The sequence below is a fragment of the Lycorma delicatula genome, chromosome 8, assembly GCF_047948215.1.
Source record: "Lycorma delicatula isolate Av1 chromosome 8, ASM4794821v1, whole genome shotgun sequence".
NCBI classification, from domain to species: Eukaryota; Metazoa; Arthropoda; class Insecta; order Hemiptera; family Fulgoridae; genus Lycorma; species Lycorma delicatula.
Genome location: NC_134462.1, coordinates 99,759,744 through 99,780,113, shown reverse-complemented (window position 1 = coordinate 99,780,113; position 20,370 = coordinate 99,759,744). Strand labels below are relative to the sequence as shown.

Here is a 20,370-nt window from a genome sequence, read left to right as displayed (position 1 = left end):
AAATTTATAAACATTCAACAATGACATACCAAATGAACAAACATGAATAAAATCACATATACTTTTTAAACACATTCTTAATACATGTACATGTATAATATATTTTAAAAATCATAAGTTTCAATAAAAGGGATGTTTTACTGACATTTAATCTTAGCAGGTCTGTTGCAGGAAAACTATAAATACAAGGGGGTATCGTAAAGTTTTAATTATACTAAAAAATAATCGAGACAGAAACTTAATTTGTATTTGTTATTCCTAAAACTTTTCTATATAGTCACCATACATTCTCAGTATTTCTTGATCTTTTGAAGGCCGCCATTGTAGACCTTATTTGTTTTATCAAATCTCTGACTCCACAATGATTTTTTGAGTTCTGGAAATAAGAAAAAGTCACTTGGGGTGAGATCGGAAGAATAGGGAGGATGTGGCAAAATTTCATGATGTGAAAATTTCATACCATTTACATATCATCATACCATGCCATTTCTTGATCAGAGCATCACGGAATTTGTTCAGCAGTGTACAGTAACAGGCACCAGTGTTGGTCTAACCGTTCTCCAGGTTGTCTGTTAAGATGACTTCACGACAATCCCAAATTATAGACAGCATAACCTTCTCTGCAGAATTCTGAACCTTAGCCTTCTTGGGGAGGTGAACCACTGTGCTTCCACTCCTTGTTCATCTCTTTGGTCTCAGTATCATATTGATAGATCCAAGATTCATCCACAGTTACCAGGTAACCAAAAACTCCTTTTCATCTTGTTCCAAAAGATTTAACATCTCCCTTGGTCGTGCTGTGTTTGCTTCTGAAAAGGAGTCAGTAATCGTAAAACCCAGCCTATTGACACCTTTGTGTCAACCAAACAAATCAACATTAATAGCTGTTATTTACGTTATGTACATAAGGATCAATTAATATGCAGAATAAATTTTATCCAGATATCTTGGTTATCTCTTAGTAATAATTAAAACTTTACGATGCCCCCTCGTAAATCATAAGTCAACTTCAAAATAACACCTAGACCAAATTTTTTAAACTAGTAACCTTTATTCTTAATTTTAAAGAAATAAATTAATACTAGAGAATAACTGACAACGTCTAAGGTAAAAAATAAAGCAAAGTCCATCAAAATAATTTCTCAAAACTAAAATAATAATCCTAAACATTCTGTTTACCAAACCTGTAGTTAACTTTATAATAATCAGTTAAGATTAACAAGTAATAAATCAGAATTATTAAATACTTTTTTATAAATACTTTCATTAACAAGTGTTGATAAAAAAAAAAGAGAGAATTGAGGCCAGAACCTCTTCTTAATATGAACAAAAAATTCTAATAACAATTTTTACATAATATCAAAAAGAATGTTACAAAAAAAACATATGAAACAGACCCTGAGTTCCAACAATTTCCATGTGCAAATGAGCAAGACCTGTCGCAATAGATAGCGCCATTTTAATCATACCTTGCACATCAACTGTACTTCTATTTAAGAAGTCAAATAAAGATCCATTTTCATGATAATCTGTTATGAGCCAGAGTTGTGTCCATGTACCATTATCTAAAAATAAAAGATAAAACACAACAGAATTAACTATAATAAAAAGAGGTTAAAAAAATACAATGATTAAAAAGCATTCTGAAAATGGTTACCTTAACAGATTATAAACATTTTATTGATGTTTTTAAATGTTAGGAATCACTAGGTTGATCTTAATGGCTAATTTACCACTAATACTTTTTTTTGTTGAATATTCAGAGGTTTTGAAACAAAAAATCTATTTAAATTAATTTAACCATTGTGTAAAAAATATACTTCGCAAATATGACACTTCACAACTTCGGTTTTAAGGTTTTAATAAAATAATATTTCTTAAGAAACAGAAATAATTTCTACTGATAAAAATAAAGAAAAATGTTCAAATGAACATAGTATGGGACCATTATATTTTTAAGTTATGCATAACAATTTTCACTCTGATCTTTCCTCAACAATGAAGAAGGGCTATACTGAAGTATTTGGAACACAAATTATGGACAGAAGTAATATGAAAGTGGGTGGGTGTACTGTGGTATACTGAAATCAAAGGGTGGAAGCCGACCCACTAGCGCTAGCAAAAATGTAAGTTCACTGACATGCAGACTCTTTCTAAAGTATTCAAGCTAGTGAATGGGCTCTTTTACACCATAACAAATTCTGTAATGTAGACATCAAAGTTGTAGTGACTCTTTGCCTTTGCACTTTCTTTAAATTTCATGCACAATCATATAAATTTTTAAATTTTGTCAACTATCATGTCCATAGCTATTTGATTGTGCTAAACATGTCTTAAATTATGCTCATCTTGCTGGAATACCAACCTTACATAAATAGAACATTTTGATATTATTATTATGTCCCATAGCAAAATAATTTGTAATATTGTTTTGCTTTTTACAAACATCATCGAAAATCATTCACTAATGTGGTTTCGTTTCTTCAGGAATATCAACCTTCTGGTTATCCAAAGGTATCAAATTAAAGTCTTTATTGAATATCCCCGAGAAAATTGCATACTGTCCGATAATTACTAATTGTATGATGCAATATATTCTAATGTTGGTATGGTAAAATTGATTGTGTAAGCAATTGAAAAGAGACAATGTATATTGTAAATTAATAAAAATATATTCTCTCATATAAGATGTAACAAACATTCATATGAAAAAAATTAAAAATAAAAAAAAAACAAAAAACAAAATAAAAAAGAACATAATTGTTTATTTCAAGTGTTTTATTTTAGGCCTCCCGAAGAGAGATTTCACTCATTAATAAAAAACTTCAACACACCACATTACATATTTAAAGGGTGATGTAGCAAAAATGTACTGAAGAATGGGTGATCTACTGAAAGGGAAAATGTAGCAAATGTTTATAGAATGTAATTTTTTAAATTATATACTAGGTACTGTACGTGCCAACGGATGTGGTTTCCAGTTGATAAGGCTGTTAAACGGACTGCTGATATACATCATGTTTAGGGTGAGGCATATTGCGGGAAAAGATTTGCTATAATTCTAGGCACTATCATCAGATGTATGGTCATGTACATTGGTCATCTGCTTGGTAACATATCATTTGTAATTCATCATTGTAACTGTCACATCTTTGCAATGTTATTAGACATTGTTGATTATTGGCAACAAGTTATAGAGCACGGTTTGAATGTTAATTAAAACCAATCTGAACATGCACGTACCAATTCATATACAATAGTGTTAGTGAGGGCTATGATAGACAGGAGTTACATGAGCATGAAAATGATATATTAGCCATCAGCAGCGTAAATCCAGAATTCAGTAAGGAAACTGTGCACTTAGTGCATATCTAACTATATTTCATAACACTGCAAGCAAAACATGGATATGGACAACACAAACCTCTTTCAGACACATTTGGTGATGAGTTATAACATACCACACCATACCTGAAAGAACAGCAGGATTTGAAAGACCAAGATCCATCCGAATCTGATTCAAAGAATCAGTCCTTTTCAGAACTACCTAAAACACACGCGTGCGCTCACATACACACACACAAATAAAATAGCTTGGTTTTATTTAATATATTTTTTAAATTTGTTTTTAAATTTTTTATGTATTTTAAATTTAATTGTATTATTATTATTATTATCATTATTTAATTTTATTATTAATATTGTTATTTTATTTACTGATTTTTTCACACTTGTGTAGAACAAAATTTACAGATAGCCTGAATGACATACTGAGTGCAAGGCTTAATCCAGTCCAGTCCAGTCCAGTTACTTTTTATACTTGAAATATTATTTAATTCTCCAATTAACCTGTGACATCACAACTTAGCAGATGACTACAACAGCTGATGATTCTCTTGTCTTAGCAGGCGAAGACAATTCTACCAAACTTTTGAAATATTTAAATTAAATAATTATTTAATGTGTGAAAAAATAATTAAGTTGGTGATCCTGCGAGGGAAAAGAGAATTTCCCACAGAGAAAAAAGGAATCTGAGATGGCAGATGGTTAGAGCCTACATACATATTTGCCACTGGTTAGGGAGAGAGAAATCCAAAATGGCAGGTGAGCAGAGCCTGCAATTTTATTGGCTCCTGTCACAGAGGAGGGGGAAATCCAAGTATGCTGACGTCATGTCACCAAAATAGTATAGCCCTACTAGTCAGTTTTGCAGTATACTCACTTTCGTGTACTGACAGATTCAGTTTTATAAATTTTCTTAACTGAAAAATTACATATATGTAAAGAATCTCACTTAACCATACCTTCAACTTTATTTTTTCCATGTAAAATTGAAAAAAAATGCACTATTTTAAGGTGTGGGGTAAATTTACTTTTTAGATTCCAAACTGCCAAAAAAAAATTATAGAGAATTTAATTCTATGAAAACTGATAAAATAAACTCAGTTGAAAACAAACAAATGTTTATGAAAATTTATTTAATTTTTATTTAAAACAAAAGATGACAGAAACACATAATTTTAAACCAAATCAAAATTAGTTTAAGGACCAGAATGGACTCCTTACACCCATACGTTTTCTGAAATCCAACTGGTGGTATCTGCATAGTGTATATTCTCAATACACAAGATATTAGGCTGATAATGAGATAGTTTTTACACTCGTGTTTTGCTTTATTTGATATGGTAAGTTAAATTTTTCAAAACCCTGTGGGCACTTATTCAGTCACATAAACTCTGTATAATATATTCAATCCTACCTCTTAAACAAGATAATTTTGGTGATTCATTTTTAGTCTTTTTTTTTTTAGAGTTCTATCAAAATGATCTAAAATTAATCTCCTCTAATACTGTTGTCAATATATTCGTTTCCTCCAAAAAACATTTCATAACTTTTTCCCAACAATTTCACCTGAGCATTTCTAACACTTGGTCTAATTCTCTCCCTAACAATGGTATTCTATGTACAATCCAGAAAGCTGTTTTTTATTTTTCTGAATGCTACATAGATATATGATTACTATCAATCAATTATATCCATAAAAACTGGAGTTTGGTTTAAAATAAGTCATCATATTTTATATTACTAAGGAATAAGTAACAACCATGAACTTGGATTTCAAGTAATTTTAATTAAATAATTACCTTTATTGTCAGCAGCAATAAAACCGAGAATATTTTCATGTCGTAACATGACAGTCTGGTAGATTTCTGCTTCTCTAAACCATGATCTTTCTTCTCTTGATGAAAATATCTTAACAGCAACATTTTCACCTCTCCAACGACCTCTCCATACTTCACCGAATCTTCCTTTACCTATTGTTTCTACCAACTGAATCTGACGAGCAATACTGCGTTGGACTAACAGTGGCAAACCTATGAATGAAATTGGATTATTTATAAGTTAAAATATTCTACATTAAAAACATAAAAAAAAACTACAAACAACAATAAAATTTAAAGCTACGGTGATTTTGCTAAATTTGATCAAAACTTATATTGTAATATTTTGATACACAATAAATACAGGTAATAAGCCTCAATTAGTTATACAATAATAAATAAAAGGGTATGTTAATTTTGTAGAATAAATTTATTCCTAGAAAATGCATGTTACAGTAATAATTCCTCAAATCAGAGATGTATAAGGGTCAGTCAAATATAAACTGGATTTTTGTTTTAACACTTATTAGTACAAAATAAAAATACAAAACATATATATTTATTTTTTTAAGTTCTACACGTTTTTCCTAATGTGTTGGGAACTAGCAGATCTCTTCTTCTTCAAAAAAAAATTGCGGATGTGTCAGAAGCCAATTGCACATGAACTCCTCTTCTTTGTTGTCGCTCTAAAATCTATGTTTTCCCAATGTTTCCTTCAATGGCCCAAACAAAAAGAGGGACAAATCTGAACTGTATTGCAGGGGATGTTCTACTGCTAACAGTTTGTGAGGCCTGGTGTCATGAAGAAGAATTGCATCTCTGGCTGACAGTGCCATTTGTTCCTGTAGCCAGCTTTCATTTTGCCCAAAACCTGGCAATAGTACAGATGATTCATAGTGTGACGGCTTTCCAGTTCCAAACAATGGTTGTGAGGACTTTACCAACAGACAGATGTATTTTTGTCTTTACAGATTATGAAGCTTTCCGTTCCTACACTACTCTATACTCACCAAATTTGACTTGGGAATGTAGTGATGGACCCTTATCTTACCTCATGAGACTGATGAAAAAATTATTTCTCTTTAGTTGAAATGAATTTAGGAGCCTTTGGAAAATTTCCTGTCAGGCCTGTTTCTGATTTTGGGTCAAAAGTTTTGGAACTCATCTTCGCACAATCTTTGCAGAATCCAAGATGCTTTGTGATAATGGAACTGACATTTCCATGACAGATGCCCGCTTACAAAGCAATTTCATCAACTGTAACATGCAGATCGTCTTCAATGAAGTTACGTGTCGATTGAATGTTATCATCAAACTTGTCCTTGAACACTATTGCGACTCATTTTCTACAGCTTCACACCTTCCTTTAAATTTGGTGGCTCACTTGTAGTCTTGGAAACATGACAATGTCATATCTCCAAACTGTGCATACAGTCTAGACAAAATTTCAGAGGTTGACATCCTTATTAAAGAGAAACTTCATGATAATATGCTGAGGGACCAATGATGGAATCTCTTGCTCTGATATGATGCTACTGACCAAAGAAATGTGAATGCTGAGGTGGCTGGAGTGTCCAATTCCATTCCACATTTCCACCATCCTTCTGCACCAGGCCACTCATGAAGACAAAACTTCAGTTTGTATTTAGCTGAACCTCATAAATATTAACTATATTTTAATTAAATAAGAACTAGTCATCCATTATAATATAAATTGCAGTTCACTAATAAACTCTAGTAATGATAGCCCCATTGAATTTTCTATAAGTTTTACCTAATGCTGGTAACTTTGGATACAACATTACATACAATTTTAAAACTTATTTCTTGATTGATTATCTTTTTATAACTATTAAAATGTAGTATCACACCTATTATAATTGATAAGTCGAGAAAATTCCAATCATTCCTTTCATAATCATTAAATTCATGGAATAAAAAACACATTACCACTTTCTTGTAATGATTCATAACCTTTATTAATAAATAAAAAGTAAAAATTGCAGTTTAATATAATAAACAAATATATAATATAAGGAGTTAGTTTGTAATATCATCTATTATTATTGCTCTTTAGAACTTCATAAAATAAAGATATTACAAATAAACAAGTTTTGATTTTTTATGCAGTTGATTTTCAACTGCACCATATCTGCAGAAAAATGACAGCTGCTATATCCAGGGTAAAACACAGCTTTTGAAACAAGAATATTAGAAAGAGATCTAAATTACAGCTGTTGTAAATCATATACACACAGCCAATAAAGATATTAACCTGTAATAATAAAGTTTAATAGAAGTTGGATAGGTCATTTTTAAATGTTACTTGTTTATTTGCACTGAGTTCATTAGCCACATGCTTCGCCACCAATTTTTACTTCCTTTTATGAAGTAAAGGAAGTATTCTGATCATGAAAAATTACAGTTTCCAGATTTCAACGGAAATATCTATTTTAACTAGTTTCAGCGTGATATCTGTACGTACATATGCATGTATCTTACATAACTAAAAAACGATTAGCCAATGGATGTTGAAATTTCATATTTAGGACTGTTGTAACATCAAGTTGTGCACCTCCCCTTTTGATTGCAATCAACTGGACCAAAAGTGTCCAAAAAGCCCAAAATCCAAAAGTTTGGATTTTGGACTTTTTCTTAACTGCAGTAATAAGCCCTCATTGAGAGGTTTTCAATAATATATCATAAGTAGGAATTATTTTCATTGGTTCCAGAGTTATAACCAAATAAAATTTTAATTAATGAAATATTTGGATCTTACAAGGGGAAGGCCATCGGCTCAAATCTGATTTAATCTCTTTTTTTAAATTTAAATATATTGATTTATTAATAATTATTAACTTCTGATTGTAAAAAAAATGTTTACAATAAATAATAATTCAATAACAATAAAAAAAAATGTAACAATATCAGAAATTAATGAAATAAAATTTTATGTAAAATTCATTAAAAAAAAAAAAAAAATGTAAATGTAATTTAATAGTGATACAAATAAGTCACTGTGGTGTCATCAGATTTTTATTTAAAAAAAAAATATGAAAAAATATTTCATACATATGTATGTAAATAATCAAAACCACTTAATGTGATTTTTCTACAAAAAAAAAATTGTGTTGCAGTTTTTAGAACTTAAAATATTTGATTATTTTTGAATCTTTGTTAACAAATTGTTGTTTATTTTTTGTTTTAAATGAACATTTTTCTAAAGGATTTCAGTTAAAATAACTAACTTTAAAAAATTTCTTTTGATAGAATAAAAAAGGAATTTTTTACAGAAAATGCTCATTTTTTTCTAGTCTCTATACAAAGCAGTCCATTCCTATGAGTGAGAATAAATGGGATTATTGTATTAAAATTAATTAAAAGATTTAAAAAAAAAAAATTGGTATTAATGTAGTAGGCAATCTACCTCTGTATTTAGTTCTTATTTTTATTTAATACAGAAATTAAAAATAATAACCGAATTTGATTTACGCTCACTAGTCAAGGTTAGAGATAGAGAGCAAAGCAAGCATAGGTTAAATTGGTTAGATTATATTTTTAAGTACACAATTATAACATAAGCAAGGTTAATTTATTCTTAATATTTTTTGTATTTATTTTCTTATTTCATATAGTGTTTCAGTGGCGTCATCTAAGAACTAATTAACTAATTATAGAGGTAGAGTCAGTTCAATTGTCCACCTACTAGATTAATAACAAAAACTTTTTTTAATGAAAAATTATGTTTTAATTATTAACTAATAATGCCAAGGCTCTCTGGAATGTAACAGTGTATATTACTTTTTATACTACATCTTCAAATTAATTTTCATAAATTTTTGTTCGAAAATATAATACAAATTAAATAATGCTGGTTTATTCATTACATTGTAATATGTGAATACTAGGAAATGACCATAAAAAAATAGAAGAAAATATTTTCAAATTATCTATAAAAATAAAGAAGTAATTTTTATTTGAAAATTCTTCCAATGAAAAAAGTTGCTAGTAGGACCACCTTCTCAAAAAATAAAATTAATTATTAAAAGAGGTTTACTTGGTGAAGAGGTTTTAATATCCTCATAAAACTGGGTTGAACAGATAATCCCATTTTCTTCATTTTAACAGATTTCAAAATGGAGGAGGTTCTCAATTCAACTTTTATGTTTCTTTTTTTTTTGTTTATCTGATCATAATTTTTCATGAAGAGCACCAACAATTTCATGGTTGTCCTACATCTTACAGAGTGGTACTGTACTTTTAAAAAAATATGTTCTAGGCAGTAGAATGTATTTATTATTTTTTAAAAAGATTCCACAATGAATACATGCTTTAGATTACTCGATACTTGATGCATTCTCTGTAAATGAGTATGTCTTCTAGTTCTTTCGTTGAGCAATTTTTCACTTCATGCTCTTTTACAAAACGTACTCGGTGTGAGTGTTCTTCAGGCATTTCATTACATATATTTGTGAATCAATAAAAAACATCGTGACTTTGCTCTTGAGTCTCATTTGAAAGGCGCTTGTGGAACAAATTGTGTCAAAGTTCCCTTTTAAACTGCATTTCTTTTGAAAATTAAAATTTCATGCATTCCCACACAGACTCCAATTCAACTCTGAATCCTATATATCCTTTCTCTCAAATCTTTAACTTGAATGAACGTGGTTTGTTTCAAGAGAATGCACTTTTCTGTTATAAGCGGTCTATTTTACAGGCATGCTCATATTTCCATTTTGAAAAAGTCACAAAACTAAAACAAACAAAAAAATTGAACTGACTCCAAAAACAAAAAAAAATTAAACATTTTAGAAAAGATATTAAACTGGAAAGGAAAAAATAATTCGTTGACTATGCCCTCAATATGATTTCTGAATCTATTTTTTTGAAGTTGATGCCAAATTTTAAAATAAAATTGAATATAATTCAAATAAACTTTGTAATTTATATCTCATACACTAGAGATTCAATTAAAACTGATTGGATTGGCTGTTAGAGTGAGGTCATCTTTAAAATAATATTTCCAATTAAAAGAACTAATAATGAAATAGCGTTACATAAATGTTTTATATATATATATATATATATATATATATATATATATATAATAATGTTTTATATATAATGATCCAGAATAAAATGGTTTTAAAAATATCACAATAAAAAACAATATATTAGCAAAAAGGATTTTAAAACAGTGCCATATGAAGTACAGTTCTGTCCTATATCGATGGTGTGATAGAAACAGGCAATCTGCTGTTCAGAAAATTCATATATAAATCAGAATGCATAAAACTTATGAATGAATTTACCTGAGCCGGATCCACTAGTAGTCATTTCAATCATATCACGCAAAGATACAGCACCTAATATAGGCTGATCAGGAGCATCAGGTTCTGGTGGACAGCTGTAACGTAATCTTCTTTTTTGGTGTTGCCACAATGTGAGTCCAACAAAAACAAATACGCATATCATGAATATGGGACCGGCAATGATTACTACTAACTCCCACATTCCTAGATGAGGTGTACCTTCTGCCCATGTTTTCTCTACAAAACACAATGGTAATGTTTATTATTATTTATGAAAAATAAAATAATACAAATAATATTTTTATATTAAACTATTATTAACAGGTAAATAGTTAAATAGATATTAAAATAAACTGATACAAAAATACTAAGTACTATTTAGGTGATAAGAATAAATGTTAAATTATTCAAGTTAATTATAAACTTCAAATTAAAAAAAGAAAGAATAATGTTTAATAACATATAATTATTTATTTGTGAACAGATGCTGCTGCTGCTGCTTCTTACCTTTCTTAATCTGATTAATTCCAATATTATTCTTGTTACAAAAAAATTTCCAGAATTAATAAAGAAACATCTTTTTGAAAATTACATTTCTTTGATGATAAAAATGAGTACAGCTTTAATTATTTGAACTTCCACACATGAACAAACTAAAGCTTTACTATTTATAGTAAAGCCTTATTTCATCGTTTGTTTTGAAAGATATAATTTTTTTTATTTTTATTAACCCACCGCATATCACTAGAAAATGAAATATCATTAAGGTAAATTTTTGCATAAATGTAGATTATTAGTATCCCCAAAAGCTAAATATCTTTGAAAAGGCTTTATTATTTTTTTTTTTATAAGCCTTACTTAAAAAAAAAATTATACAGAGGCTTTTGAACGGTTTTATGTTTTTTAACAGTATTTTCATACTTATTATTTTTTCACAGATTTCAATATTTTCATACATATAAATTCAAATAGATGAAAAATTATAAATTAAAATACCATCTTTATAATGGCACAAAAATTTGTAAGTTTCTTACAGAAAAAAAGTTACTTAAAAAAAAAATTTCTCACATACTTTGTTTTTTTGTTTTTATAAAAACCTTTACCAAAAATTAATTTTTTATGGAGATTAATTTGATCAACCAATCCTTTTCCATTTTTCTGCCTCATTAACATTTATAAATATTTAACTACGATTTATTATTTTTTTATCATAACCAAACAAAAAAAAAGTCCAATAACAATGTAATCTCAGTTAATTGGATTATTTTTTATTTCATCCACTGTACACGGCTCAATGCAAAATTAATATAACTGATAGGAAGCAGTTGCGCTACTGACTGAACATTAAACAAAAATTACCATCAATTTAGAAGAAACATTACTTTACTTTTTACCGTGGGATCAGCAATTAAACTTAGTAAATCTATTCTAAACTAAGTAAATCTATTCTAAATTTTACATCATTTTCACTGTACAATACATTCAAAATGTTCCTTCAGAGTATTTTATGTGCAATATGAATAAATAAATAAAAAATTTTAATTTTATCCAATGAATCATCAGTAAAAAAGATTAAGTTCCGATTTATTAAAGAAAACCTATACAAATTATGGCAAATTAACTGTTTTCCATCTACAGTTCTGTAAATCAAGTGCAGAATCTTCTATTGGCGGGTGTAACAATGAAATTTATACCAGGAACAAAATTTAATTGGTATTTAATGCTAACTATTTCCAGGTTCTTCTAGGCTTGATAGATAGGAATATTATAGGTAATCTTATTTCTACAAGTCCTTAGTAGATAATAACCAACAAAAGGATCCCAAGAGATTAATCATGCTTCTCGGGGAAACATATTTTTTCTTAACATCACTGATACAATTAAATCAATGTACTTAGTACAACAATATTAAAGGCTTATTTTTATAGACATGAAGCCATCAATGTGACCTTTTCCAAAACTTATATATAAAAATAACATTACAGAATAAGAGTTATTCAGAATGCAAATGGCAAAACTTATCTAACTGTTAAGATCAGCTGAATATTCTAAAAAAGGTATCTATTGAACATCACACAGTCCCATTCTACAGGCAGTAAAAAGACTACTTGAGCAATTCAAGTGAGATTTATGCCCAACCATCTTTAACAATCTAGAAGTATGTCCAAGTGTTAAGACATTCTAACCAAGAACTTTGAAACCAACAGATCATGGATAGGTTAATATAAGTGTTAATAGGGTACTACCCTAGCTGGGTGTGTGTGTATGTATGTATGTCTATGTGTGTGTGAAATAAAAAGATTTCTATTTCTGTTTTTTACAAGCCATTTGGAAGACAATTTTGGAATAGCCTTCTTGCTATATAGCAGTGAATGCTTCAGTGGAAAAATAACTATTTGTTAGTTGGTAAAATTGTTATGGATTACCACAAACATGTACACCTTGCATGAAATACTGAACATGTATGTACTGTAAGTGGTAAAGATAAAACAAATGTCGGGTTTATCACACAAGCACACTTTCTCTTAATAAACTAAGGATTTCATATTCTTCCAATTTTTTCATTACTATAATTTCATTAGGGACGCAACCCTAAGATTAAGAAGGTAGTAGTCACCCAAAGGTAAATCTTATTTCTACCTACATGTCAGTTGGCAACACTGTACTCAAGGTTAGCAGCTTTTAACAATTGAAATGTTCTTCTTATGTATTAGTACTACACAAGTATAAATCTGTCTCTATTGTGTTAACTATGTAATTTTTCAAGGACAAACCTGTGCTTATTATTGAGACTGATTGTGCATATAAATCTCATGAACGAGTGAGATGAGTTTCGGATAAAATTTCCCAATTCTTCAGTTCCTAATAAGTCGACAAAATTGCATTTGATTAATAAATTTCATGAGACTGAGTGTGTATATGATCGGAAAAGCACAGGTCGACTGCCAGTGTTAATAGTAGAAGTTCTGCAAGATGTGAAAGAATGCTGACTTACTCACCCAGAAAGTCACTCACAAAGTTATCTTCACAGGCTGGACTTTCACTACCTACAGCTTTCAGGGCTACTAAAAAATTACAATCGCATGCTTATCGCATCAGTGTCGTTCAAGATCTGAAAGAAGTAGACTACAGAAGATGTTTATATTAGTTTTGTTCTCTTGTTGATGACATCAGTATTGAAATTTTCGAACGTCTTTATTTCAGCAACGAGGCATGGTTTCATTTGGATGTCTACATTAACAGCAAAAACTGCAAAATATGGAGTACTGAAAATCCTCATGTGTTTCACGAATGACCACTACATGCATGTAAAATTGGTGTGTGATGTGCAACCTTCCAGAACTTTGTAATAGGGACTTTATTTTTTGACAATTAGTGAGTTTATTGTAACTCACTAAAATAGTTTATTGCTATGTTAAATTTACACGAATAAGAATGATGGTTCCAGCAGAATAATGCAACGTGTCATACTGCTAATGAAATGCTGGATATGTTACAGGAATTTTTTGCCCATCATTAGATATCAAAAGGGTTGTTGGCCTCCAAGATCCCCAGATCTTACACCAGCAGACCTTTTCCTCTGGGAGTATTTAAAAAGTGTAGTTTTTAAAAACAATTCTCATACATTTGACAAATTGAAGGCTAACACTGAAAGTGAGATTTCAAACATTAGTGAGCAACCATTATGAAAAGTGGTTGCAATGTTATGAAATGTGTATAAACCTGCATCAGGATCACAGGAAATCATTTTGACATCTACTGTAAAGTAATTTGAATATTGTTGTAAACGTATTTTATTAACGTTAATATTTTTGTAACAAATTCACTTCATCAAACACACGGGTTGCATCCTTTTTGAAACACGTTATTTTTTAGATTTTACTATGGATTAACTACTATGATCATTAGACATAAATAAATGTCATAATAATAGCAGGAAAAATGGCAACTTACCATTAATTTTATTGAAGTTTGTGGATGATTTTTGTGTAAATTTATAAAGATAACTTCATTAGTATGTGAGCAGTAAAGCTTAAACAAAGAGCACTTTTTTTCTGAACTTAAATGCTCAGAATTCATTTTAATAAATAAATATTTCAAGAGATACAAAAATAATTAAAACGATTCAAATTTTCTTTCTCATTTTGAAAGTGGAATTTGCAAAACAGTTCTATTATTATTAACTAACCAAGAATAGATTATAATGAAAAATTTCAAGCAAAGAAAAAGTACGCAAAATTTGAAGGGCTCCTATTTTGTTGAAAGAATTTTTTTGAGTTACTCAAAAAAAAAAAGTATGAGGTACATACTTACCTCAGGTATGAGGTACATTAGGAAGTACCTCAGAAAACGTTTCAGGGCCAAGAATTAAAAAACAAAATTTGAAAAATTCTCATACAAAAACTTTGATATTTTGATTTAAAATTCCTTTCTCGATGCATAGATAAGATTTGGTTCTTCAGTTAAAATTTTACTTGTACAATATAAAATACAATTTTTTCATCTGGTGATTCAAAGAAATATTTCTATTAAAAATAAGCTTTTTCTTTGGTTTTACTACCTATAATTTACTGTAAGGTTTTATTTTGAATATGCTGTAAAATAACTACTGGATGGCTTTCATACATGTTTTAATCTGCAATTAACCTTATTTCAGTCATTATAAAGTAATTTTGTTTTACTTAATCTAAATCACAAAAGAAAGATTATATCAAATGTATAAAAAAGAATATCAGGATTTTAATCTGTTATATCTGTCAGATAAGATGTACAGTACTGATTTAAGGCTAGAATTTAAGAGCAAAAAGGACAGTTTTAGTTTAGTGCATGGCTGTAAATTGATTCCCAATTTTTCTGCTTGACAGTAACACTAGAAAAGATGTTGACTCCTCAACAGAAAACCTTCTGTTTTGCAATTTGCTAAATGTGAATCTGCAGTTACCATTCAACATGCGTTCTGCAGAAAATTTAATTGTGATACATGAAGTGACAATAACATTAGCTAAAGGCATGATCAGTTTGAAATGACTGGAGGTCAGTGTAAAGGGAAGAGTATGGGAAGACTGAGGGTGTCTGAAGAAATTATTGAATGCGTCAGGGAGTCTCTCCTCTACAGTTCTAAAAACATATTAGGAAAGCCAGCTATGAACTAATGATACTCGTAATGAAAGTGTGGAATTTTTAATGAAATGGTTACACAAGTATCCATACTACAAGGCTTGGCTGATAAATTTTGCACATATATGCATAGCATGGGAATGAAAAGAGATATTGGAATGAAATAAAAAAAAGAATACCTTAGTTACAAAATGCAGTATTTATTTTTCAATATAATCCCCATTTATGCTGATATAATTTTCCCAACGTGTGACAAGTTTTTACATTCCATTAATGAAAAATTCTGGTGGTCTTTCTTGGATCCAAGTGGCCTTTACCTTCCTTCACCTCATTGTCGGTGGTGTAATGATTACCTGTGAGATCCCTCTTGAGATGAGGGAAAAATTGGAAGTCGCATGGAGCCAAATCCGGTGAGTATGGTGGATGTAGAATAGGCTTAAACTTCAGCTTGCAGAGAGCCATCGGAGAGTTTGCACGGTACCCAACACACAGATTTTACAGTAACCCAATTGCTCAATAATATGGTTTACTCGTTCTTTAGATATGCCTAACTGAATAGCGATGCGGTGCTGGATGATTTGCCAGTCACTTCGAAGCAAATCATCCACCTCCTTTCGATGTTTTTCGTCAATCACAGAAATTGGTTGTCCGCTGCAAGATGCATCCTCAATTGCTGTTTTACCAGCTTCACATTCACAAAATTTCAACGCCCACCTATTCACAGTACACCTGTCAACAGTTTCACTACCGTAAAGCACTTTTAAACTATGAAAAATATTTGTAAGATTAACATTTTCTGCTGTTAAAAATTTGATCACTGTGCTGTGCTTAAACCGTGTTGTTATACTGGCCATACTCAACTCCATTTCAACTGCTACTGAAAACAAACCGGTAAATGGATTTCAATGCATTATTGCAGGTTTGAAAAGGGGGATTTTAGCTATCATGCTGCCATGCCCAACTCAATAGTACCTTTTGTCTCCATGTAGGGTGTGTGCAAAATTTATCAGCCGAGCCTCGTATTTACAACTGTTATAGGGTTTGAAGCCTACTGATTACGCTATGCATGCTGACTAGACTTGCAATGTTGTTGTATGAAGATGACTTTCTTGAGCAAATTGTGTTTAGTGATAAATCAACATTTCATCTTATGTGGAAAAATTAACACACATAATATTCATATCTGGGAATCAGAAAAAAATTCCTGTGAACCTTACAATATAAAAGGGACTCCCCAAAATTAAATGCTGTCTGTGCAATTAAATGCAAGTCTACAAGTTGTTCTTTCTTGCTGAAGCAAGTGTAAGAGGAGTTGTTTATTTGGATATGTTATATAAACTTTCCTCAACTTTCCGCAAAACGGACCAGAGAATTTTACTTGGCAACATGATGGTCCACCTCCTCAATAGAGTTCTGTATGAGATTGGTTGAATGACTTTTTCTGGATTATATGATAGATTTTTCCGACTTCTGGATCAGTTAACATGGACCCAGTAATAGAGCTTGTTTGCGGTGGATTCTGAGGTTACTGATCTGGTCCCATGTGATATTTCCCTTTGGGGTTTTTGAAAGGACCTTGGGTACACACTTTTGCTACCTATTAATCTACTTAATTTGAGGAAAAGGATTGAAGAAGCTGTTGCTTTCATTACGCTAGACATGCTGGTTAAAGTACAGGATGAAATGTTCTATCAGTTGTGTACATCGCATGACAAAAAGTGCTCACATTGAACATTTGTAAGGAAAAACTATAAAAGTTAATCTTTTATTTTATTTATAAGTCATTATTATAAAAAATAATAAAATTATTACTGTAAGTTATAAATATTAAATAGTTTCAAAACCTTAATATTCTTTTTTTTATACCTTATAATTAAAAATTATAAGTAATTTCATAATTCACTTTTTTAAACAAATAATATTTCAAATACAAATTATTATAATAATAGTTTTAACAACGTTAATAAGTAAATGAAAAAAAAAATGTATATATTTATTACTACAGTTAACAAAACATGCATTTTAATAATTAATGTGTACAAAAATCAAATTATAAAATCATAAAAAATCAAAAACATCTAATTTCAGTCTAATATAGTATATTACTTACTTACTTAATAATATCAGTTGTTAAATCTTCAAAAATTCAGTTCAGAATATAAAATTAAGATAAATATGGTACTAAACTAATGAATCTGTTTAAAACCTCAGTTTAAAAATAATAAATAATTGTTACGACCATAACTATTGAAATGCAATACAATAATCAAAATTCACACAAAATTATTTATTCTAAAATGATAATATATCATACCTGTTTATGCAGTTGTTTAAATAATTCATGACATCGGTGTTTCAAATATCGAGACCATAAGACTTAATAAATAAATAAATAAATAAGACCGTGAAGATGTTAAATGTAATACCGTCAAGACTGTGAAGACTTAAATTATTTTGAATATATTAAAGAAAGAACAAATATTAAAAATTAGCTAATTACAAATAAAATAGTAATTTGATTTGTACAATTATTAAATTAAAAAAATTTATGTACATAAAATTATTTTTTCTTTGTGTTAAAGATCTTCATTTTGCTGTTCGTATTATTTTGACACAATATTGTTGATAATCATACTAGATGAAGTAATACATTGTGATTCTAAAATTATACGTTTCTTGATATTATATTTATCAATTTATAATTATAAATTGATAATCCATAATGTCACAAGGTATATAATTGTATCTATACAACTATACCTGTATGGTCTATAACTGTATATCATATTTAAATACAAAAAAAAGGTTAAAAAAATCTTTAAAAATAACTTTTTGTTGGCTTAAATATTTATGGGAAATTTGTTAAATGTAACAAACAGACATAAGAAGTTATTTATAAAAGAAAATACTATTAAACTGATAATAATCTATTGTCAGAGGTGTGAATAATTTAATTTAATTATTGACAATTTCAACTCCCTTTTTGAGTCTTATGGGAAAAAAATTAACTAAATAAGAAAATGCTGTTGATGTTCTTGCAAATTCATAGATGTGATGTATTGTGTAGGCTACATGATTATTTGAAAATTTAATTGGAAACATTATAATTAAAACTTTGTTAATTCTTAATTATTTTAACAGAATATTTATCTTTTAGTACATTATAAATTATTATACAGGATGTCCCATATAAAACGTAACCCATCTATGTTAGCAGATATATACAAATAAAAAAGTCACTTGTAAGTTATTAAATTAGATATTTTATTTCCAAACTTTTCAATACCTTAAATTCTAGAGTAAATGCTGGACATTTTCGCCATCTTCATCAATACATGCTTCCACCCTTTTCACTGTGTTTCTTGTAACTGTTTTCAGAGTTTATGAGTTGATATTTAAAACAACTTGTTTCGATATTGACCTTTACTTGTTCAAATGTTGAGGTAATTCCAAATAAAAAAAATCTCTGGATCTTGGTGGCGATAAGCCACAACCAGTAATGTGATCACTGAAGAATTCATTAATGAAATCAGAAGTTGAATGTGCATAGTGTGATGTTTCACTGTCATTTTGGAACCAGCAGTATCGATCTTTCTCTTCCAAGAGTGCAATGAATTGCAATAAAATATTCTGATGGTCTGCAGCAATGGTGTACTGGAAGAAAAGAGGACCAATAATTTTTTTGTAATATCGCATATATTTTGCAGGTCAATCGTTTTTCATGATACCTGTGAGAATTTTAAGGCGCTCCAAATTCTACTGTTATGGCTGTTTACACAGTCGTCCCCATGAAACCACACCTTGTCTGTGAAAAAAATTGAGTCCATAACATGAATACCCTCACGCATGAATTGAAGAAATCAATGACAATAGTCTAGCCATTTTTCTTTGGTTCTAGAAGTTGATGAACTGTTTAAATTCGACATAGTTGTAAGTTTAATTTTTTTGTCGTCTGATGAACAATTGATTTTGATAAATTAATTTCAGCTGACAAGCAGTTGATTTTTTTGGCAAGGCAGTTAATTAATATTTGAGTTCAGTGATTGTGTCTGCATTCAACATTGTCATTGATCTTTTGTATTCCTTGTTACTAACAGAACCTGTCTCTCTAAATTTAAACACTCAAAAACTGATGTCTTGTTAGGTGCTGGTTTATCATGGTATTTATAGTAAAAAGATTCTTGCACTGATCCATGCTAAAGTAAGATTCAAGAATAAAAAAAACATGTTTATCTTGTTTCCTGAAAACATTATCTTCTCTCTAACAATGCACTGAGCATTATGATCACTTTGTCACGGCTATCAGTAGCAGTGGACTGCATCGATGCGATGTTCACATGTTGGACAAGTCTATTCCAGTAAAATGTAGGGATGTTGGGCAGTTAATTCAAATACTATAGAAGGCTAATTGATGGGTTGCATTTTAAATGGGACAACCTGTATTATATAGATTATTAAATTAATTTGATTAAATCATTAATAAATTATTTTTAAATATTTTATTTTTACAAAATACAGCAAATCTTATTAAATTAAGATTTGTGTTATCTTGATTGTCACAATTCTTTAGATAACCTCTGAACATTCTTTAATAAAAGTTATGTTTATATGAGAGCTGGTTAAGTCCATGCCAAGTCAAGAGATAACTTACTTGAGGTCATTTTTAGTTTCTACACTTCTGCTAGGAGCATATATCAAGTTTTATGCAGTACATTCGTAATTTTGTCACTGCCAGTCATTTGAGTTGGACAAAAACTGTGATTTGTGAAAAATGAACA

At 29.6% G+C, this 20,370-nt stretch overlaps 1 protein-coding gene across 4 annotated transcripts in view; it reads right to left on the bottom strand.

The window, feature by feature from the left end:
• babo (TGF-beta receptor type-1 babo) overlaps positions 1–20,370 on the bottom strand; it is a 116,921-nt gene that overhangs the window by 11,788 nt on the left and 84,763 nt on the right. For all 4 annotated transcript variants that reach the window (XM_075373106.1, XM_075373107.1, XM_075373110.1 and 1 more), the window contains 3 exons: positions 10,475–10,711; positions 5,145–5,375; positions 1,398–1,565 (listed from right to left, as the gene is read on the bottom strand). In XM_075373106.1, coding sequence (XP_075229221.1) covers positions 1,398–1,565; positions 5,145–5,375; positions 10,475–10,711 — 636 coding nt within the window. The remainder of the gene's footprint in view (positions 1–1,397; positions 1,566–5,144; positions 5,376–10,474; positions 10,712–20,370) is intronic.